A 23,656-nucleotide genomic window follows, 5' to 3' on the forward strand; every position below is an offset into this window, starting at 1 on the left:
GATATACTGTTTTTTTAAAGGTACTTATACATGAAATTAATCAGGTTAAATAATTTTGCAAACTTTAACAAGAAACAGATTTTGGTGTCCACTGACCAGAAGAATCTATACGATCCTGGGTATTAGAGGCTGTCATTGGTACACATATATTTGACACATCCTGAAAAGAAAGAGAAACATTTTTAAAATAAATGCTTTATGTTAAACACATAACAAATGACATAGCTTTCTTTCTGTGTGTCGTACAATTATCAAGACATGCTCGCTTGCACTGAAACCCCACCCCGCTCTGGACCATGGCCATTCACTCACCCTGTCCTCCGGGCGGGCCCCTTCTATCCCCCAGGCCTGCATCACTCCATCTCCCCCCTCTGGCACGGGAGCAAACCTCGTCCCCAGGCCTTCGGGCTGTCTTCGTTTGCAGCAACACATGAGGAGCAGGAGGGGCGCCACTGCCCAAGAAAGTGGATAGAGACTTAACACATTGTTGCTCAATTTAGGAAGTCACTGAATATATCATTTTTTGAAACATGTGGAATTATATTTAGAACCAAAGGGATGAATACAAATATAAGAAAGCATCAGTTCCCCCTGAAGAGTTGAATATATAGATCCATGTTTATGAATACAAAACCACCAAATCACATAGACTTTTAGAGCTGGACTGAAGGGAATTTGGGATTATGTAATCGGAGTTCTCTACTGATAGATTAGAAAAATTAGGCCCTTTATACCCTCTATTCCAAGACTCCTAACTGGCTGCCGGCAGATCCAGGATTCTGATTCTTAGTCCCCCATGTGCATGCATGTGCATTTATATGTGCATATGCGTGCACATATAGTCATCTGTATATGTATATGTATTTGCAAGCCTGTGTACACATATGAATAAATATGTACTTATCTCCAAGAGCATGTGTATAAGTGCAGGTGCCTATATATATATATATGGACTATCTCTGTGGATATGTGTGTGTATGTATATATATATATATATATATATATACATACACACACATATATTTGCAAATCCATATAAAAACTGATATATACAAATCTGTGTAACCAAACATCATATATACACTATAAGTTAAATACATAATCAGTATATGTAATCAAAAGGATTGAATACAGGTTTCAGTTATAGACCTAGACATAGGACTCTTCCTCCACCCTTATACCAACCACATATCACCCTTAAAACCAACCACATATCACCCACCAAATTTAATTGAGCTGTTTACATTTATTTTAAGATCTTGTATACAAAATATAATGGAGACTTTACTTCAGTTCTACACTTTAATCCAGAAATTTACACATTTCTTAAGTTTTCTAAGATTCTAGAATACACTCAGTTTAGTTCTTTGGGTCTCTAGTTGTTTTTTATACTTTTCAAATGCCCTAGTATAACATGCATTCCACTGAGTTAATTACAGGTATGGAAGAAAAATGTCAAAGCTGCTAAGTCAGCGCTTTTTACTGATTTCCCTGAAACAGTTAATCTCACTCAGAGCAAACAGCAAAAGTCTTAAATGAAGGCCCTTTGAGAATATAAGTTTTGGGCAAGGACCTCTCCTCTCACTATCACACTGCACGACCCCCCCCCCCCCCCCGCCCCGCCTCCAAAACACAGCCTGGGCTTCTTCACTGAGAACCGATGACTTTGTCCAAAAAGGTCTTCCCCTCCTATTCTACAATCAACTTAACAACTCTTGTACTTTCTTGGCCTGATTAAGGAACAATCGTGAAATTTTGAGTGCTAGTCCACTGGGAATGTGGCTAATTCTGGGTGTTTATCCCTTAACTACACATTAGCTTCATTAGAGGGCTTAAACATACCACAACTTGGGTCTCATTTTGAGTATTCCTGCTTGAACATGATTAATTAAAAGACCTCCAATGATTCTAATGTGCAGCTAGGATTGAGAACCTCTAGCTTAATTTTTTTTAATGTTTATTTATTTTTGAGAGAGAGAGAGAGCGAGAGCGAGAGAGCATGAGCAGGGAGGGGCAGAGAGAAGGAGACTTAGAATCTGAAGCAGGCTCCAGGCTCTGAGCTGTCAGCACAGAGCCCGATGTGGGGCTCGAACTCACAAACTGAGACATCATGCTCTGATGTCAGATGCTTAATTGACTAAGCCACCCAGGCACCCTGAGACCTGCTGGCTTAAAGGCAAACTGATACCTCGACTCATCTGCTCTTGTCACGTTTTTGGGAAAATATCTCCAATATCATTATGATAATCACTCATGATCTTGGTATTATCTTACAAATTCATATTATTTTAAGAAATAAAGTTTGCCCAAAAGTCATTTGTTATTTTTTCATTCCTCAGAATGATAATGTTTTAGTTTGTACTTACCTATTGAAACATGCTAATGTTTTAGTTTGAAGGATTTAGTCAAATTGGATTTTAGAATCCAATTTTTGATTTCCACAAAATGTAAAGTATTGGGGCGGGGAACTAAAATGTGTTACTCCTCTGAGCGTCTACATGTTTTAAAACATGGTAGGGAGAGGAGGACACTTTTTGAAATGTTTACATAGGGACTTAAACATCCCTGTGACCATGGTCCTACTTGCAGATACTCTTATCAAGAATCCAGAGGCTAATTCTCTCTTCTAGGCTCTTCTCCCTGCTTCCTGTTATACCAGAATGAACAGGTCACCTGATCTCACACAGCCTCACTGATTTCTCATTGCCTGTGGACTGAAGCCCAGAATGTTTGGCTTATCATGAACATTCCTGCAGACGGCTCCCAGCCTACCTTTTAGCCTGTCAACTTCCTGAGTGTTCTATGCCCTACCATCCCTCTCCCTGTTTATGATTGGGTTATTCCTTTCAGATTTCCCCAGATACCATCCTCCTTCTAAGAAAACCTTTAGCTTTTAGGGCCTGGCTTGAAGCCACCTTCTCCATAAAGACTCCCAACCTTCCCACTTGGACTTGATTGCTTCTACCTCTCTTAATGCACTTTGCTGAATTTTTCATTTTAGGATTGACTCTATGTTTTGCTATATTATATTTAGGAATTTGCTTGTGTTTTTCATCTTTATGACCCTCACTGCCTCTAACTGTAACTATTGAACAAGCACATGCCCTTATTAGCCCCATTGTTTACTTCCAAATTCGCACAAGAATTCCTATAGATACCAAAAAGGAATGGCCAAATGAACCTAGGCATCCCAGTGAGCCTGGTTACATTCTTATTTTGAAGAAGTGCTGAAAAGGGAGATTCAATCCAGTACTTACAAAGCAGTAGTAAGAGTCCCAGGGCAATCATGCCAATCCCTGTTGGTCCAAGACCAACATTTGAACCCTCAATTTGGTCTTCAGTGATGGTCCCATCTATATCACTGGCAACCGAGCTGCCATCCCCTGTGTTGATGCCTGTGGTACTAGAGTACAAACATATGTGGTTGTAGTCACAATCACAGGCCTCTAACTCCACAATCTGTGGCGATTCACATGCTCTGTTAAAGCTGTCCTTCACGATGATTGGGATTTGGTAAACTGTGGCGTATAATAGCTGCTCAGCCGTCAGGATTGCAGAAGTAGCTGAAAAGAAAGAGAGGAAAAAGAAAACAAATTGGAATTCCTTGGAATAACGCTTCCTAATACCCAAGACTAACCCAGGGCCTGAGTTTTTCATACTCTCTTAGTCATATGGCATCCTATACTTAATTTTTAAACATTTATAATGAATTGTTCAATACTTTTTGCTGCTTAATTATTTCTTTTTTTTTTTTTTAAGTTTATTTTGAGAGAGAGAGAGGGAAAAGCAGAGAGGGAGGGATAGAGAGAATTCCAAGCAGGCTCCACACTGTCAGCAGAGAACCAGGCACGGGGGCTCAACGCTACGACCGTGAGATCATGACCCGAGCCAAAGTCAAGAGTTGGACACTTAACTGACTGAGCCACCCAGGCATCCCTGAATTGTTATTTCTATGAAGCAGGCTGGGATCCTGTTGCTTATTTCCAAAACAACAATATTTGTCATATTATGTGTACTCAATAAATATTTGTCCAGTGAATGAAGAATATTGAGTTGAAAGGAAATATTGGAAGTTTTCTATTTAGGATTACAGTTTGCAAATACCCTCCTGAAGACTATTATTTATCTCTTATTCAAAATCGCTATCCTATCATTTAAATTTAAATTATTCCAATAACTATTTTCCTAATTCTTTGTTACCATTGCCTATCAATTTGTATAGAAACTATTGTTTAAAACATAGGTTGAAATTTATTTATCAACCCAAGGAGGGCTTAGAGATGATTAAGTGTACACCTAAATCATGAATATTAATTGATTAATCCATAACATGCAATAATTATAGGTATTATTATTTATTAATTTCATTTAGCTATATGATAAGCCAGCTATGTCTACCAAAATATAGCCTATGCACAAAGAGTTGAATGAGGTGATGCCATAGCACATTAAGTGAAAGTTTATTCCTTTCTTTAACACCAACATTGAAACAGGACTCTAGGAATATTCTCTCCAATGTGATTATATTTTTTACTGGCAAATCTATTATATAATTTGAATACCTTTACAAACATCCACATAGAACCTTTTTTTTCTTATATTTTTACTCATAATATCTAGGATCTTAATGAGGAAAAAGTGGTTAGTACTTGTTATTTACCAATGGGATATTGGACTTCATAGGAAGGGTGAATTCAAAGTTGTCTTGATTTTTGTTTCTTTTTTTTTTTAAACTTTATTTTTTATTTTGTAAAATTTACATCCAAATTAGTTAGCATATAGTGGAGCATTGATTTTAGGAGTAGATTCCTTAGTGCCCCTTACCCATTTAGCCCATCCCCCCTCCCGCCATGCTCCAGCAACCCTCAGTTTGTTCTCCATATTTATGAGTCTCTTCTGTTTTGTCCCCCTCCCTGTTTTTATATTATTTTTGTTTCCCTTCCCTTATGCTCATCTGTTTTATCTCTTAAAGTCCTCATATGAATGAAGTCATATGATTACTGTCTTTCTCTGACAATTTCACTTAGCATAATACCCTCCAGTTCCATCCACATAGTTGCAAATGGCAAGATTTCATTCTTTTTGATTGCCCAGTAATACTCCATTGTATATATATATACCACATCTTCTTTATCCATTCATCCATCGATGGACATTTGGGCTCTTTCCCTACTTTGGCTATTGTTGATAGTGCTGCCATAAACATGGGGGTGCATGTGTCCCTTCAAAACAGCACACCTGTATCCCTTGGATAAATGCCTAGTAGTGCAGTTCCTGGGTCATAGGGTAGTTCTATTTTTAGTTTTTTTTGAGGAACCTCCATACCGCTTTCCAGAGTGGCTGCACCAGCTTGCATTCCCACCAACAATGCAAAAGAGATCCTCTTTCTCCACATCCTCACCAAAAGTTGTCTTGATTTTTAATGGGGTTACTTTAATGTGCTTAACTTTTTAAAATATTGAAATGATTTTGTGTAAAAGAGCCAAAAGGTTTTATTATGAAAACAAGTTGCCTAATTTCCTCTTTTGACTAAGTGCTTAATGGTGGTCTGTTTTCTGGCATCATCTTAGGGTTTCTCCATTCTACAAATGGAAAAGCTTAGTGGCCTCGGGAGATGTGAAGTGTTTCCTCTCTGAGGACTGACCCCTCTAAAAATCTTTAACTGTTGCCTCAAATGAATATAAGATTAGGGAGCTATTGTAGCCCAAATGAGGTCCTCTTAATGGCATTTCATTTCTATGTATATTTAACATCTCAGGGAAATAGAACCTAAGGTATGTAAAACGTTATCTTCTCTGAAATTTACTTTCATTTTAAAAATCAATTTCAGGCATTTATTTTTACATAGCAACAGTTAGCACAAACATACATATTACTTGGGTATCTTTACTCTTTAAGTACTTTGGTTTATGTATTTCCTTGTATCTAAATTCTCACATAATTCTTTTTTTTTTTAATTTGCAAATTTTTTACTTTTTTAAGTTTGGTCTTTTTAAAAAAAAATTGTTTTTAATGCTTATTTTTGAGACAGAGAGAGACAGAGCATGAGTGGGGAAGGGGCAGAGAGAGAGACACACACACCAGAATCCGAAGCAGGCTCCAGGCTCTGAGCTGTCAGCACGGAGCCCAACGCGGAGCTTGAGCTCAAAAACCGTGAGATCATGACCTGAGCTGAAGTCAGACACTTAACCAACTGAGCCACCCAGGCGCCCCAATTCTCCCATAATTCTAATTTTAATTCCGTGTGTACTACACCTTAATAATATATATATGTACTACTGTTTGCTTAACCATTCTTCTCATATTAAGCAATTCGGATTTAAATTTTTACCTTTACAAAGAGTCTGAGCTCATCATTATTTCTAAAAAAAAAAATTTCATTGAACTTACGTGCATTGATCTTATGATATTAGAAAATATATAATTGTATCTATGGAATACTTGAGTTGCAGAAACTTTTAAGTGATTTGCCTGAAATAATTTAGAGTAGGGAATTATGACATACGGTGAGTTAGTGAAGGACTCTATTTCAAACTGTTCAAATATTGGTTTAGCACACCATATAAAATGGCAAATAAACTGATATTTACATACTAATATTTGTAATTGCAGTATTGATAAAACATGTTTACTTTTATTTCAGTTTAAAATTTTTCCAAATATCCTGTGTGAATATGAAAGATTTTCTCATTTAATATGAATATGGCAAGGATCTTAGAAACAGAGATAGAAAGTATTACATAACTTGCCTAATTATTTGGTAATTGTTTTTGCTTTTGGTCTTAAAGTTTGAGCAAGTTTGGATTCCACTTACCATTTATTGATCTGATATCCCATAAGTCAGCTGTCCCTGGTGGCTGATCAGCCACACAGAAGGTAAAGGGAGCCCCATAAGAATGATCATAAACAGAGATAAGGATCGATGGAGAGGCAATGCAGATGTATTTACTTTCAGCAAAAATGACTGGACAGTAATCATGAACATCAGGAACTTCGATACATATGGTCCCTGTTGCTGTTTTCCCAGAGCCATCTGAAATAGCAAAGCATCATGAGTATTGGGGTAAATGGTGTCAGGGAGAAAATCCTTTCTTATATTCAATGATGATGCCACAACATAGAGGAATAGCATGAATGACTCCTGAAGTGGTGCATGATGGGTTCCTGCTTACTTCAATGACCTGAAGCCACTCTTGTCTTTGCTCACTACCTTCCAGCCACACTGGTTTCTTTTTAATTCTTGAAACAAATTTCTTCCTAACCCAGGACTCTTGTGCATTCTATTCATTCTTCCCAAAATGTTTTTCACCTCCATTTCATTCAGCCAACTCCTACACATCCCAAGATGCAAAATTAAATGTCCTTCAAAACAGGCTTACAGTTTCTAGTCTTATGCTGTCCCCATAAACAAGACTCCCAGTCCAGTCTAGAGCCTTCCATTCAGGATGCTTATTGATTTCTGTATTTGTAGGAAAATAACCACAATTGAAATTAAAGAATTGTCTGTATGCTTTTTCTTTCTGTTTTACTATTTATTTTAATTCCATCCGTTAGATGCTATTTCTCTCTGAAATGGCACTTCTGAAAACAAATATAAATCTATGAGGTTTTTTTCCCTCACCCATTCAAAACAAATTTTGGGTCAATATAGTTTATTAGAAGGGCAGAAGAGCAAGAAATTTGAATCTGGACTTTTAGTTCACTTTTCCATCTGGATGGCTTGTGCCTATGCAGATACTCTGCTTAGGCAAGTAAACAATAGCCCTTGTTTTAGTTTTCTGTTGATACATTTTGATAGTTTTTTTCTCCCTCTTTATCACTTGATGACTAATTTTTATTCTAGTTATCGAAGATATTCACATATGACCAACATGCAAAGATAGGCTGTAATCAACATGGTTAGAGTCCTTTTAGGGAAGTGGCTTTCTAGCATGCTGATAACAAATAAGACTATAATATTTCTATAACTGACGCAGGTGTTAGAAGTGACACAGAATGAAGACCAGAATGTACGGACTATAATGACTTGGGGATTATCACGGTTTCTTTTAAAATCTTTTACTGCCCATTTATCTTTTTCTTTGGCTACTGTACAGCTCAGACATAAACAATGCAAACCTACAGTATCTATCTTCTATTAGGTGTATATCTAGAACACCTATTTTCTCTCTTCTTTTCTAGTTACTGACCTTTTTCTGTTTTGTTCTGTAGTAGCTGGTTTCCTAGGCACTGTTCAGAGAATGATTAACTGTTGGTAAATAAATAAACTCCTGTTGCTATCACCAAAAAGGAATGCTTAATAGCTTTTCCCGTGAGAAGCAGCTCAGTTACAAGTTAGTTCAGTGCATCTGCTCTTATGACTTTTAATTTGGCTCTTATATTTGGAATAATCTTGTGCTTTAACATCTTACTTTGGACATGTCTACTCAAGCAGCACTTACACAGGCCTCTCATTGTAGCTCAGTTTTAGTGGTTCTAAAATAACTATACTCTGGGACACTGACTTTCTCCTAGGTCATTCCCAAATGAACTTTGCATACACCTTGTAGTGCTTCCTTTACGTAAACATTCCTAACATACTCTGAAAGTTGGATGAAGCGTCTCAAGAAATGAGGCCAGAAGCAGAAATTGAATTTTATTTATAGACTTAAACTTTTATGCTTTCTGCTGTAAGCCACATACTGTTCTTTTTTGGAAGTAGGTAAAATAAATTATGCTTAAATGTAAATAATGGTATGGGTGGACTGAATTCAGTTCTTGATCTAAGGTATTTAGAACTCTCTGTAAGTCTTGCAGACACACTAAATATGTTATTTGAGTCAATCTAGTATAAATATTAGAATTATATTTATATTTAATGGAATAATAATAATTTTATTGAAATATTGAAAATAAATTTTCTTACCATCTACAGCCAGGATCTCTGCTGTGTATATCCCATTGGTAATATATTTTGACTTCTTATCAAATTCCCTAGACAATTGTAGCTCACCAGTCCTTGAATCTACTTTTAACCAGCTGCCTGCATCATGTCCTATGATATACCTGTTTTTAAATAAATAAGTTCATCATTTGCTTATGTGAAAGTTAATGATTTTAAGTCACATGCAGTGCATTAAACTAAATATAGTGTTTGTATGTTTTACAGTGATAATTGCCTTGGTTTATAAAATGTATATATATCAATAAAATTTTAGTGTTGAACATATTAATACACAGGTCCACAACAGAGTTTTAAAATTTCATAATTCTTACTCTTCTAGCTCTTAATATAATTGTTAGTAAAATGTATGAGTCTCTTTCAGGTTTGTTTATTGTAGCAATATCTACTGAGGGAATATACTTTATTCATTTTTACATGTGGTGCCCTTCGTTTGTCCTAGATTTTAAGGTGTATTAGTTTTAGGGTACCTTGCTGTTGGCCTGTTATGGGTTTTAGTATTATATAAATAATATAATATAATAATATAATGTATTCAAAATGCTCGACCTTATTGAAAGAAGATCTGGCCTCTGTACCAGGTACAATTTCAAGTGTACTTATTTGACACATCCTTTTTCTCTATCCCATACTGATAGACTTCATAATTTTTGTTGTCTATCTATTTGTTAACCTATTAAGTAATCAAATTGTTAATATCAAAGTAATTTACAAATCAACAGACTGTTGACTCCAAAAATATTAGGAGGAGGAAAGAAGAGAGACAAGGAAGGAGAATACACTTACATATTTCACTAGTCATTTTCCAGAATATCTTGTATAGATCTAATTCATGTATAATCTGTGTACCTAGTGTCTCTAATGCCTACCTTTCTACTTCTCCAGTTCTGAGTTTATACTCATCAAATTTCTGAAACACCTGTGTTTTAGTTTCTATTATCTTTTTTCTTCCTCTTAAGCTGGTGGTTGAAATTAGTCCCAGAGTCATTAGATAACAGGTTTTAAGGAAACAAGCAGTGACTCATCTTTTATGAGGTCTTATAGTTTACAATATGGCTTACTCAGCCTGGGGCCAGGGTGGTAACAACTGGCCACAAAAAGATCAGAGAGACTCAGGGAGTCAGAATCTTCTAGTAGTTCTTTGACCTTATAGTTGCTCCCTGTACACAATTACCATTCTAACCTTTTGGAGTCCATTTTGCAAAACTCAAGACGTATTTCAACCCACATACACGAGTACATTCTATATGAACTAACACTGGACAAAACCACATTTTATCACTTTGATATGAGCACAGTATTTGTGGTACCTGACATTTGTTGCAGGATTCCCCGTGTCCATATCTATAGCTGTATATGTGCCAAGCACATAATTCAATAAGGAATTTCCTTTTATTCCTTCTCGAATACTGAAGGTCATGGAATTTGGATGAAATGTGGGTCCTTCTCTCACATTAACAACCTGAATTCTCACAGGGGTTGAGTGCATTCGGAATTGAGAAGCAACTGAGTGGTGAAATTCAGCTTGGTTTTTAACTCCAATACTAAGATGAATATTAGGCATTTGTTCATAATCCAGCATCTGAAATGATAGAAAGTAAAAAACTCTGAAAAGACAAAAGAGCTCTCTTTTGGTAGAATAAGTAGCCATGATAAGAAAGCCACATGCTAGAGTGAATTCCAGGAGTTATGTTATTCAGATTTTGAATTGATAAAACTTTATTAATTACTGCATTAGACACTTCAGACATGTTATTCCCTTTATCTATTGGCATAAGCAGGTATATAGGTCATTTATACCTACACAGGTCATTTGGGCCTGTGACTTAGGTTGGACTCAGACTTCTTATTTATTTATTTTTTTTTAATTTTTTTTTCAACGTTTATTTATTTTCGGGACAGAGAGAGACAGAGCATGAACGGGGGAGGGGCAGAGAGAGAGGGAGACACAGAATCGGAAACAGGCTCCAGGCTCTGAGCCATCAGCCCAGAGCCCGACGCGGGGCTCGAACTCCCGGACCGCGAGATCGTGACCTGGCTGAAGTCGGACGCTTAACCGACTGCGCCACCCAGGCGCCCCTCAGACTTTTTATATAAAAACCCTGAAGTCAAAAATGATTTCTTTCCAAATGAGAAAAATGAAAAATAAACTTAGAATGAAATAAAACAATGTTCATAACTGGTGAATGAATAAATAGGACCCAGGTTTTCTTTGTAGAATTCACATCTAAGAAGCTCTTGAAATCAGCAGAATAAGGGAGCTTTATTAGTATAGTTGAACATGTAATTTAAAAAAAAAATGAGGCAAACAACTTCTAAAGGAGAATTCATGATTATTATATGCAGCCCTAAACTATAATTTAATTGTGCTGGGTCTGGTGGACAAGATTTCTTCACAGGGCACATTCAAATAAGCAAATAGCTTTCCCAGAGAAAAGTCACCTTTAAAATGGGTTGTTTGAATAAAAGGTGAATGGAATCTTTTGATCCCGAATGATTGATGTGGTGACATGAAAAGTCACCACCAACAATTCAGCATAAAGCCGACTGTGAATTGTGTACTAAAAAAATGGATTTTCAGTTGGAAGAGTTCCCTCTTGTACAACAAGTGAAAAAGCAGTTGTGAAAAAGGGAGTCCTGGACAAAGACTGTTTAGAAGTGTTCCGGAAGATAACTTAGCATCCCTTATATCACATTTGCCAACAACAGTAGTTGACATAACAATGCCACCAATAAGACCCTGAGGTAAATCTCTGCTTCTCAAGGAAATTCTATGACATCATAAATATTTACTCAGTAAATTTTAGTTAATTTCTTCACAAGAGCTAATAAGATGGAAATAGTCACAGGAATTCAGTTAGGTCCTTATTTGGGACTGACTCACTATGATTTACTTATATTTCAGCTCAAATCCTTCAGTTTTGGGATTTTGAGTTTTCTGTACATCTGTCCCCTCCCTGGTCCACACAATGCCTAGCACAGAGCTGACTATGAATGGTGTTCTCAAAAATAGATTTTCAACCAGAAGAGACCTGTCTTCTACAACTCAGTTTTTATTTTCTAGAATTCCACACTGTCTTTAAACAAATGGAAAATCTGAGATTCTTTTTTTCAGGTAGAGAAATCTCTTGGAGTTTTTGGTGCATACACACGTATGCGCTCTTTGTTAGAATAGTTCTCTCCCTTTTGAATAGAGGGTGGGGGAGAATATTAATATGTGTATAATGTTGTGTCAATTACAGATGTTCACAGAATATGGTGTAGGGAAATTGGTTGGGGGGCTAATCTTCCCTCCAGTAAGGAAGATAAAAAGCAGAGGAAAGACAGAAAGCCTCTCTAATATTCTTTGCAAATGGGATCTTTTATCAAGAGTTTTGCGATTGTGCAGAGGTCAGGGTTGTGCAAAAAGCAATAAAAACAACTACGAGTCTCTGCTTGGAGTTAGAAGAGAGAGGCTGGAACGAATCAAGTTTCTGTGGTTGAAGACCTGACTGAAGAATACTCATAAAGGATATGCTGATATGTGTTAAAAGGGTGGAGCTAGTCTTAGAGAGTCTACAGGGGGCTCAGGAAGGGCTCAGAATGAAGATGACCCATCCAGAAAGAGATTTGGCTTCTGGCAGGTTTTTTTTGCTATTTAAAAAATTTTTTTAATTTTTAAAATTTAAAATTTTTAAATGCTTATTTATTTTTGACAGAGAGAGAGAGACAGAGCATGAGCAGGGGAGGGGCAGAGAGAGGGAGACACAGAATCCAAAGCAGGCTCCAGGCTCCGAGCTGTCAGCACAGAGTCCGATGCGGCTCGAACCCACGGACCATGAGGTCATGATCTGAGCCGAAGTTGGATGCTCAACCGACTGAGCCACCCAGGCGCCCCAAAGAAGTTAAGCTGTTAGAGTCTCCCATGCAATTTTGTATGTTTGGTTTTGGTTTTGGTTTAGGTCAACATGACCCTGCTATTTCTCAGAGGGGATGCCTGTTCATTTTAGAATTAAGTATGGAAAAAGGTAGATCAGCAGTGTGTATACAAAACAGGCAGTTTTTCCATGGCAATTACCCACGAGGGAATTGTTAAATATCTGCCAGGGTGTGTATGTTCTCCTTTCTAGGAATTGACATTTTCTGGTGGAAATGCATCTGGACGACATGAGCAGGGCACATGCAGTTGGGAAGGGGCACAGAGGTGAACAGAGGGAGATGTCTGAAGGTACTAGTTCTTGCTTCAAACTTGTTTGACTGGCCCCGGATTACACGGGGAGGCACGGAGGGGGCAGTTAAGTATGACTTTGGAATCAGAGAGCTCTGGTTGGATCTTGTCTTTGTTATTTGCCACCTGGCTGAACTTAAGGCAAGTTAGTTTTCCTCTTTTGATTTTGTTTCACTTTCTATAAAAAAAGAATCAAAATATTTTTCTCCCAGAGTTGTGACGGTTTTAAAACCTCTGTATACACAGTATGACTGACTAGCTGGTGTTTAGTGACTGCTTAATAAACATTAATTAAAATTATTATAAAAATAGAGAAGCAATATTTCTTTGTTAGAATTCCAATTGTAATATTTTGCTTGTCTTCTCAGTGTTGAAGTGAATGTGTATACACACACATATTATTTGTTACTTTTTCTGTATACATGTATTGATAAATAGTAAAAAGAAGTTATTGACAAGAGAGATTTTTTTTACCTTCTTAAAGATTTTCTCTTGTTAAACTACAAGTTCCTTGAGAACAAGGACCATGTCTTAGTCACCTTCATATCTCTAGCACATAGCAGTTCTCAATCCTTAGACTAAGAAAAGGGTTATAGAAAGCTCAGTCAAAAGCCCATGACTAAGAGGCCAGTTTCCATGCAGTTAAATAGCAGCTTGAGTGAAAATGGAGAGGGTACAGGACATTAGTGACCTTGTTCCAAATGCCAAATTCTGGAACTCGACACATATGTTCTCTAAATACATAGTTGTGGCTAAGTCCTGAAATACATACTGAGGCTTTAAATATCATTTTAATTAGCCTTTCCATATTATTTTGATGTTTTTAAACATACTTTTCCTGCTTTCTTTTTTTAAAATTATTTTTTAATGTTAATTTATTTTTGAGAGGGAGAGACAGAGTGGGAGCAGTGGGGAGGGGCAGAGATAGAGGCAGACACAGAATCTGAAGCAGGCTCCAGGTTCTGAGCTGTTAGCACAGAGCCGGACGCTGGGCTCAAACTCACAAACTGTGAGATCATGACCTAAGCTGAAGTCAGACGCTGAACCGACTGAGTCACCCAGGTGCCCTTCTGCTTTCTTTAATGGACTTGAGAAGTTATCATCCAGGAAAGAAAGATAGACACTGCATAACATCTAATACTGTCTTGACCAATTTTTCATGAACTTGAATTTCCCATAGTTGTGTGTGTGTGTGTGTGTGTGTGTGTGTGTGTGTGTGTGTGTATGTGATGAACTGAGAATATTTAAGAAACCCAAAACCTTTTAGCTCTCACAGAAGACACATTACGTAAGTAATAGTGCGTTGCCCGCATTCTGAACATGTCTTCTTTTTCAGTTTTATAATTTTTTAGAAATTATGAATTATACAGTCAAGCATGGTGACTCGCATTTGGGTGAGAGCCTCACCATCCTCAATTTTTTGTGAGTTTCTACTATCTTCTGAACACTGGGCCGGATGCTAGGAATGGAAAGATATATAGATCAAGTTGTTTATATTCAAAGCTCTTACTATGTCTTTTAGTAGTTTCAGAGACAGACCAAAAGCAAAGAACAGTGACATGCTATAAGATAAGAAGCTAAGTCAATGATTAAGATGGTAAGAAGATGGGTAAGAATTATCTGACATATCTAGATCTTGATTTTTAACTGAGATGCAAGGTTGAACAAATTCTATCCCTGAAAACAAACTTGACTAAATATTCAGAATTTGATAAGATGGTAAGTGACCTTTTGTCTCTCTTTTCCTTATCTATGTTAATTTGGCAATGGCTGTTTTTCTTGTTCCCTCATTTCCATTTTTACTGCTGTTGTCTTAAATCAGGTTCTTATTACCTTAGGACTCAATTACTATAATAATTATTTTCTTAATTTTATTCTTTCCAGAGTTGAGCTCATAGTGTGACTGCTATTGAAAAAAAATCCCAAAACTTTTCTTGGCCTATAAGTAGGGATTAGTAAAGTTTTTTTGGTTAAGAGCAGAGAGTAAATAGTTTAGGCTTTGGAGGTCATATACAGTTTTTGTCTTAAACATTCAACTCAGCCATTCGAGTGTGGAAACAGCCATAGAAAATAGTGAATGAATGAATGAGTGTGGTTGTTTTTTAATAACATTTTATGTGCAAAAAGCGACTATAGCCCATGGGCTATAGTCTGCTGACCTATGGCCTCAAGCAATGTTTCTCAAACAGGAAAGCTCTGGTATATTCTTCGAGTCCTTGTGTTCTCTTAAGAAATTTTGAAATTTTGTGGGCTCATTTGAATGACAATCTTAGAAAGTATACATAGACATTTTCCATAATTTTGATTACAACCTCATAAATTAATACACTGCATGATTTCAGTGCTAGTGTTTTGTGGTAAAGTAGGAATACTTCAGTTGCTCTAGAAAATTGCAAACAGAACAGAAGGACTGTATAGAGAAATGATATGTTTGCATTAGAGGGAGGCTAAATGGCTTCCTGATATACGGCAAATGGCATAAGGAAAAGTAGTAACGGAATGAAATAATTACAGGTCACTATGTACCAAATTAAATGTGTGCATGTGTCTATCAGTATATACTTTCATAACTATGAGTTCTGTTTATGTTGTTTGTACTGATTTTGCTGAAGGAAAAAATTAAGTTCCCCGATCACATCAATGTTAATTTAAATCTTATTGGTTTGTAGTTTTAGCTGTTTCTTATTTGTAGTTTTAGATTTTATTGCTGTCCATAAGACAGATTAGATTTATTGCTCCATAAATCATAAAGTAGTTTAAGAAAAATTAATCGGTAGGAAAAAGTCAAACCCTACATTCCAGTATTCAAGGTTCTCAGCAGACCCAACTCTAATCATCATCTTCGCTCTTGCATCTCATTGTTTCCCTCCATGAACATCTGATACAGCCCCCCAAATTGCTCGTGGTGTCCTGAGCATGCTTTCCTTTTCCTCCCCTCAACTTGTTTGCTCATTTCAGCTCTCACATTAGCAATCTCAGTAGTAAGGTCTTGCTTACACCGTCTTCTCTGCATGAAACCTTTTCAGACAAACCCAACTCAGAAAGACCTCACCTCTTAGAAATTATTTAATGTTTCACCCTTTCAGCCATTAATTATGTTTAACATTATAACATCTGTACAAGCACTTCTTTGTTTTTAACTCGTCTTATTATCTAATTCAGGAGTACATGCCTTGTTTTCTTAACTAGATATTGGGCACTGTGAGAACAAAACAGCCTCCTTAATTCTTACTTCTCTTGGTAACAAAGAGCGTGTTGCTGAGCTGGAAGGCTCAGACCGACCTAGTGAGCTAACTTAGGGCACTAGTCACGTAAGTAGTATTCAAGGTTATAGAGTGTTTTTTTGGTAGCAAGATTCTGTCTGGAAGAGGAAATTAAAACTTCTTTAGAAGAAAATACTGCAGGGGCACCTGGGTGGCTCAGTTAGTTAACATCTGACTCTTGATCTCACGACTGGTGGGATCAGACCCCTTGTGGAGTTCATGCTGGCAGCATGAAGCCTGCTTGGGATTCTCTCTCTCCTGTGTCTCTCTGCTCCACCCCACCTCAAAATAACTAAATAAACTTTTAAAAAAGAAGAAAATACTGCAGGTCCCAAACTGTACCTTGACGACTTTCAAAATGCCCTCATTAGTTCGTGGGTCTGTTTGAATATCGAACCAATTCCCATCATTTCCGGAGAGAATTAAATATTTTGCCAGCCAATTATCGGTGCCTTCTTCATCAAGATCAATTGCTTGTAATCGTATCAGCTCTGAATTTAGACAATTCTCTTCAATACTTGCTGAGTACTGAAAAGACATGGATCAATTTTATAATCAATAAAGTTTCAAAGGAGGAAAGATATTTACTAATACATAATTATCACTTAAGATACTAACAACAAACTACATCAATAATTTTTGCACCATTATTAAAGGCCACACATTTCAATTAGAAATATAAGAATAGGAATATAAGATAATAAAACTGATTTTCTTGTGCTGTGTGTGAAGTCAAGGTCAAACTGGCACTTTATTTTATTTTCCTTGCTTATTTTTAATTTTCCGTAAGTTAGTCCCTCCTTTTCCTGTGAGGGGTCAGATGACATTATCTTAGGCTTTGTGGGCCAGAGAGTTCAGCTACAACTAGTCACCTCCGCTGCTGTAAGATCAAAGCAGCCGCAGACAGCATATAAAGGGATGAGTCAAGTTGTGGTCCGATAAAACATTTTTTTTTTAACCAAAATAGGTGGCGAGCCAGATTTGGCTTTGCTATTTTCAATGCTATACTTCTTTGTGCCTAAAATGAAGACGAAAGTGGGAAATGTTTGGGACTCTTGTAGAATTAATTCAGCAAACATCAGGCCTATAAAGATACATCAATATTGTTACATGATTCCCAGCATCAGGTTAATAAAATCCCACATTTCTTTAAGTAGAGAGTATGGAGGAGTTGGTCTGCTGCTTTCATAGTTGCAGGTTGTACAGAATAGTGACTCAAAGGCAAGCATGCACTATTAAGGTGTATTACTACTTTGTAATGAAATACGATTGAGATACAGTATCATTTTCGTTTGGCATACAACATAGTAAATCCATGTCTATATATAATGTGACATGATCACCATAATAAGTCTAGTTACCATCTGTCACCATACAACGTGAGTACAATATTATTGACTGTATGAGGTATATTATTATTATACTTAATAAGTTCCAAGGTTTACACAGCAAAGCTGAGTCCATCCACACACAGAACAGAACCAGGCTCACAAAGTAGCAGGAAAGCAAATCAGTTACTGACACTTAGGGGAAAAGGATTATAAAAATAACAACTTACGGAAGTTTTCTCCAAAGTGGGGAAGTTATCATTGACGTCTAAAACCTTGATTCTACAGTCGCACTCAGAAGACAGTCCGTCTGCAGCTCCGTCTCGATCTGAGCCCCTTACCACAAGATTATACATACTGTGTTGCTTAAAATGAAAAAGAATTGTAAGCCTTAGACCACGTGTTGAATGAAACACGACACATTCTGAAATTGTTCCCCTAATTTCCTTTTATAATTTTATGTAGTATTTTAATATAATTTTTTTCTTCTTATAATTTTCATTCAAAAGTCATGGTTAGATTATTTTTCCTTCCCTCCTTTACACTGGAGGAAAGGCATACTTGGATCATTTCATCTTTGCCTTTTGAAAATTGAGTTCTTTATTTCTTATCATTCATTCATAGAAGGCTTTACCTCTCTGTCAAGGAAACTGGACATCGTGCGGACTTCTCCAGTGTACCTGTTCAGGATGAACATTGGTGCCCCTGCTGGCTCTTGAGAGATGATCTTATAGGCTATTTTAGAATTCAGATGATTGTCTTCGTCTGCATCTGTGGCACTTAACTTTACAACCAGTGTGTCTAGAAATGAAGATGGGGGTGAAGAATGTTTAGGACTCTGCTGGGATCAGTTCAGCAAATCATCAGGCATAGGAAGAAAGAGTGGTTGGCCTTCCCTGAATTTTCTGTTTTAGTTTTCCACAAGAATGTATTACCATAATTTCAAACTACACCACTAATTGTAAAAATAATGGAATGGCGGTTTGCTCTATAAAATCCTTTAGTATATAAAGTACTTACACTCCTTAAGTGACTAAATGGTAAATCAGGAGCAAACTAGAGTAATTGTTAATGTATGAAAAAGAAGTTCCATAGCCTTTATCATAAATCTGAAAAACCGATTTTGTCAATTTGTGTTTACAGTGGTCTTGTGACATTAATTTAAAATGCTTAAGTAAGAAGGATTATAGCTTGGGGCACCTGGGTGTCTCAGTCAGTTAAGCATTTGACTCTTGATTTCAGCTCAGGTCATGATATCACAGTTTGTGGGTTTGAGTCCCAGATTGGGCTCCGTGCTGACAATGTGGAGCCTTGGGATTTTTTCTCTCCCTTTCTCTCTGCCCCTCCCCCACTGACTTTGTGTCTCTCAAAATAAATAAATAAACTTAAAAAATAGAAAGATTATAGCTTAATTAAATTCAATGTTAAGATTATTAATTGATCACCTATATTCTTTATTTTCATTCATCCAGAAAATGGTGAATTATTATTGGTTGCCTTGGAGGATGATAGCACTTGACTGAATAGTCAAGAACATATAACTATTGAAAAGAAGATTTGTCCACAGGAATACAAAAAGTTGTTGATTATTCATAGGAACAAAGAGCCAGCATCCTAGGCAATCCCCAAGGACATTAGCCCCTAGGACAGATTTTCCAGAGCTGGCTGGTCCCTGATGTTTTTCTGCTTCCCAGCCAGTTTTCAAAGTGAAAAACTAGTACAGAGAACCAGGGACCCCTTGAATAAAAAGGCCAGGTTTCATGGAGTTCATAGTCTATGAAAATATGCCCTGGCCCTGTGATTCACTCTCCTCACTTGAGGGAGCATTAATAAAACTGCTAATCAGCCACCAAGTGGACGTGGACGTAGACGTGGACTTGGGTGTCGGTTTGGAGGCGGGTTTTACCTTTCCTCCCTTCACCAAGTTATGCTGAAGTATGTTAGTGACGAAACAATGATGGGCTTTGGAGACCCTCTGGGGCAAAACCTTCACTTTACTTCTGTATGTCCTCTTCTCCTATGCTATAAAGCATTTTGTGTTTCTTATTTTCCACATCATTCTTTTGGGGATTCTGAAGAAGTTCTCCAGACACCCCCTCTTGACTCCTGCCTTTTTACCTCTTCTTTCTCTCCTCCAGTACTTCTTGCCTCTTTCCTCTTTTCCTCCAAACTTCTCCATCCTTCTTTCTTTGACTGTCCATTAGTACCTCTAGTTTGCTTTCTATATGTCTTTCTTTCTGAAATTCCTTTTTTATATTCCCTTTTTCAAATTTAATCTCGAGGTACACGTGCAGACATAGATATGAAAGAAAAAGGAATATTAGAGGATTGGGGAAAGTAAGGGTCAGAAGGCAAGGGAGGGGAGAACAAAGGAAAGTACCAACATAGGAAAAGCATAGAAAGGAAAGACATTCAGGAGAAGGGATAGAAAGAAGGAGAAGAGAGTATTGGAGCTGGAGATGGAATTAAACAGGATGGAAAAAGTGGAAAAAAAAAAAAAGAGAGAGAGAATGTAATGTGGCTTGCCGTGTAGACTGTGAAGAACCAGAGATTACGCTTTGTGACCGACCTGATGGCTACTGTCGGAGATGCACCCTCCGTCACTCTCTGATGTGCTTCAGCCCACATTTGAGGGATAGATCACCACAGAGACCTTTTCCATGCATGGAAAACATCCATGGTTTCTTTTTCAGTTAACTCATTTGGTTTAAGTTAATCATGAACCGGTAATAATCTTTAAGGAAGGCGCTAAGCTCCTGACATGTACAAGGATCCTCCACAAACAAACAAGACGATATGTAGCATTTTAGATATGATTTTTTTTCTAGGTCAGTTTTAAGTTAGAACTTGTGGGGCTTATTCAAAATACAAGTTTGACTTTTTCTGATCTTTAAATTACCTGTGTGTCAGTCTCCTACAGCTTTTGAGCAAGAGAAATCGACGTGATAATAATGCGGAGAAGTAGTGTCATCCACTTACTTGCATCACTGTTTTCTTCAATGCTGGCTGTGTACACATTTTGGGTAAAAACTGGAGGGTTATCATTTATGTCCATAACTTTGACTCTAAGCTCAAGAGGTCTTTCTAAGTCTTCACCCCGTGAATTCAGAGCCCGGCAATAGATCTGTGGAGAGTTGAGGGAAAAACTGTCTCTTTCTATCAAAGGAAATTAAGTAACATGATCAAAACTAGTTCAGGAAATATGCAAAGAAACAATTTGCTTAGTGAATTCAGACAGATTAAAGTTTATTAATTTAAACATTATCAAGACATTTGATGGCATATCTATATAACACTCTTGAACTATAAACTTATGTTTTCATACTCTTTTCATTGCTTTGGTCCCTTTGTTTGGCTTCAGCTTTACTGTGTTTTAAATAGGGAAGAAAAATAATATGCCTAAGTTAAAACACTACTGTGACTTACCAAGAAAAGTGGGGTTATCTCTCTGTCCACCACTGAAGTGATGTTAATTTCCCCAGTCCGAGGATTAATGGTAAACACTCCGTAAGGTGGTCGATCAATTCCTACCCCAGAGATGCGGTATGTAATCTTCTGGTTCACTTCACAGTCTGATCGGATCTATGAGGAAAATGGTTAGGATTGTGATCTTATTTAAAGCGGATAATGAACCGTGGCGTGTAATAGAATGAGAAGGGAATAGCTTTGTAGCCAGATGGGCTTTGGATTCAAACAAGGCACCATGATTTAGGCCTGTGTGACCTTGGAAAATTCACTTAACTTTGCCAAGCACCAGCTTATAATGGGATAATACCACTTACATCCTAAGTTTGTTGTGGGGATTGTATGAGGTAACATATATACACCACACCCCAATGCCTGGCATAAGGCACATACATGCTTGATGGGAGATTTGCTATTATTAATGGTACATTGTTCAATTCTCTGATTTTCTTTGCATATAAAGAGTTTGACAGAAGAAATCACCATCTTTAGTACTCATTGAAGGATCGTATTATATTGATATGTACCCTGACTAGACTTTAGAGATTTAATCAAAATTATAGATAACTTAAGAAAACCACAAGAGAAATACAGTGTTTTGAGATACTGGGAATAATTTTATGAATTGAAACCTACCATATCACTCATCTGCCAAATAAAGTTTATGGCAAATATTCTGCCATGTAAGTTTTGTTTTAATAGTTTTATATCTATTGCTCATAAATTTGAACAAAGATAGTTTAAATTTTGGAATCTCACCTGTATACTAAAGATGAGAACATTCAGTAAAATACTAAGATTTGTTACCCAATACCCACAATTAAATAAAGACAACTGGAAACACAACTTGGAGTAGCTCCACTCTACTCCAGAGATCTTATTTATCTGGATGAAAATCCAGGAAATCCCCAAATGCAAATAAAAAGAAAAGAATACGCCATACAGTGAAGTAACATAAAGCTATAACTGTGAGTTGAAAGGAAACAATAACAATTTAAATCTTTCCAAAAATTTCCAAAAATCGGAATACTCCTCTGACAGAGAATGTCTTCTTGAGTGGAGGTTGTATCTGTAATATCACTCACTGCTGATGCTTACTATAGATAGGTAAAACTTCATATAAACATGCAAACAATGTATAAATGTAAAGCTGTAAGGAGAGAATTCTGGTTGACTGCTCTGCTGTTTCACTAGTGGGGCAAGGCCAAGATGCCCCTTCCCAAGACCTAGTGAAACTGCTAATATGGATCCCATCCTTCTTGGATCAATTTAGTACACTTTCTTCCCTTCACTCACCTTCCTTTTTAATTACCATTATTTGGAATACTTTTTAAGACTCTCCTAATTCTGGATATAGGAATCTAGTGGGAACTTTTGACACTTCCTTTCTTTCCTTTCTTGGAGAGAATTAATCAATACTGTAAACCTTTGATCTGGGGGAGGGATAGTCGGAAGATTATTACTACATGCATAAATTTTCTATAACATGTACCTATGACAGATAAGCAGGACACAAATGAACAGATAAAGCCCAGTTGTGCTGGAGACCCAGGTTTCTCTTCTAGGATCACTCGAAGACTCTCTGCTCTGTATCAGTTCCCACAAGGTAATATTCAAAACAGTGCCTCAGCAACATGAGCAAATGACTACCTGTCACCCCTCTTCCTAAGTCACTGTGGAGTGGTGAAGGCTGCAAATCCCCGAAATGTCTGAGGGCTTTCCTGCCCTGCAAATCATGTGTTATCAGCACCGCATACTCCTGTTCATTTCCTCACTTACTCTGGCAATCGGATTCCTCTTGGAGTTGTCCTCTCCTTCTCGACAGGCAGCAGCAAACTTGATCCACTCCCGCTTTTGTCTTCTGACTGTCTGCCATTTTGTAGTGCCATTTTCAACGTCTAATTCTTTCACCTTATGCAAAAATAGTTCACATTTTATACAGTGTTAGGACAGTTCTACTTAGTAAGGACATGTATTCAACATTGTAAGGTGCACCCAGAAGAAGCAAAGGTATTGAATTTGAGGAACAAAGAAAGTGTTCACTAATTCAAAACCCTTGGTGGATGTAGCCTGGTCACTTGCCTACCTACTTCTTTTGGAATCATCTCACTTGTAACTATATGATTCTAGTGAAACAAATTTCATTAGCTATGTGTCGTGCTCATAATGTGTTTATATTGGATAATATGTTGTGTTTTTTTCTTTTTTTTTTTTTTTTTCAATCTTTCCTCACCCCTCTTTGGGCTCTGACCAGGCTTTCTGATCTCCAGAGTTGAAAAGATTGCTGGTGTTCCATTGAGTTCATCCTATGCAAAAGGAAAATTGTGCTGGTGGGTATGGTCACCTAAAAGAGGGAAGGGATTTTTCTTTTCTTTTGGTAAGGGCATCACTCTGGCTAAGCATCCAAATATATTATTGTAGGATTAGAAGAATATTTTAACTGAATTGATGG

The 23,656-nt window shown here is 37.1% G+C and overlaps 2 protein-coding genes across 5 annotated transcripts in view; one reads left to right on the forward strand and one right to left on the reverse strand.

The window, feature by feature from the left end:
- Window positions 1-23,656, forward strand: part of DSC1 (desmocollin 1) — a 360,764-nt gene that overhangs the window by 85,284 nt on the left and 251,824 nt on the right. The window lies entirely within an intron of this gene.
- The window catches only part of DSG4 (desmoglein 4), a 30,028-nt gene that overhangs the window by 4,597 nt on the left and 1,775 nt on the right, over window positions 1-23,656 (reverse strand). The window contains 12 exon segments of the mRNA XM_030336996.1: window positions 97-160; window positions 313-452; window positions 3,258-3,563; window positions 6,815-7,033; window positions 8,906-9,045; window positions 10,252-10,523; window positions 16,754-16,939; window positions 17,970-18,104; window positions 18,374-18,540; window positions 20,719-20,863; window positions 21,166-21,321; window positions 22,984-23,115. Of these exon segments, the coding sequence (XP_030192856.1) occupies window positions 97-160; window positions 313-452; window positions 3,258-3,563; window positions 6,815-7,033; window positions 8,906-9,045; window positions 10,252-10,523; window positions 16,754-16,939; window positions 17,970-18,104; window positions 18,374-18,540; window positions 20,719-20,863; window positions 21,166-21,321; window positions 22,984-23,115 (2,062 nt within the window).

This window comes from Lynx canadensis, chromosome D3 (assembly GCF_007474595.2).
Source record: "Lynx canadensis isolate LIC74 chromosome D3, mLynCan4.pri.v2, whole genome shotgun sequence".
Classification (NCBI taxonomy): domain Eukaryota; kingdom Metazoa; phylum Chordata; class Mammalia; order Carnivora; family Felidae; genus Lynx; species Lynx canadensis.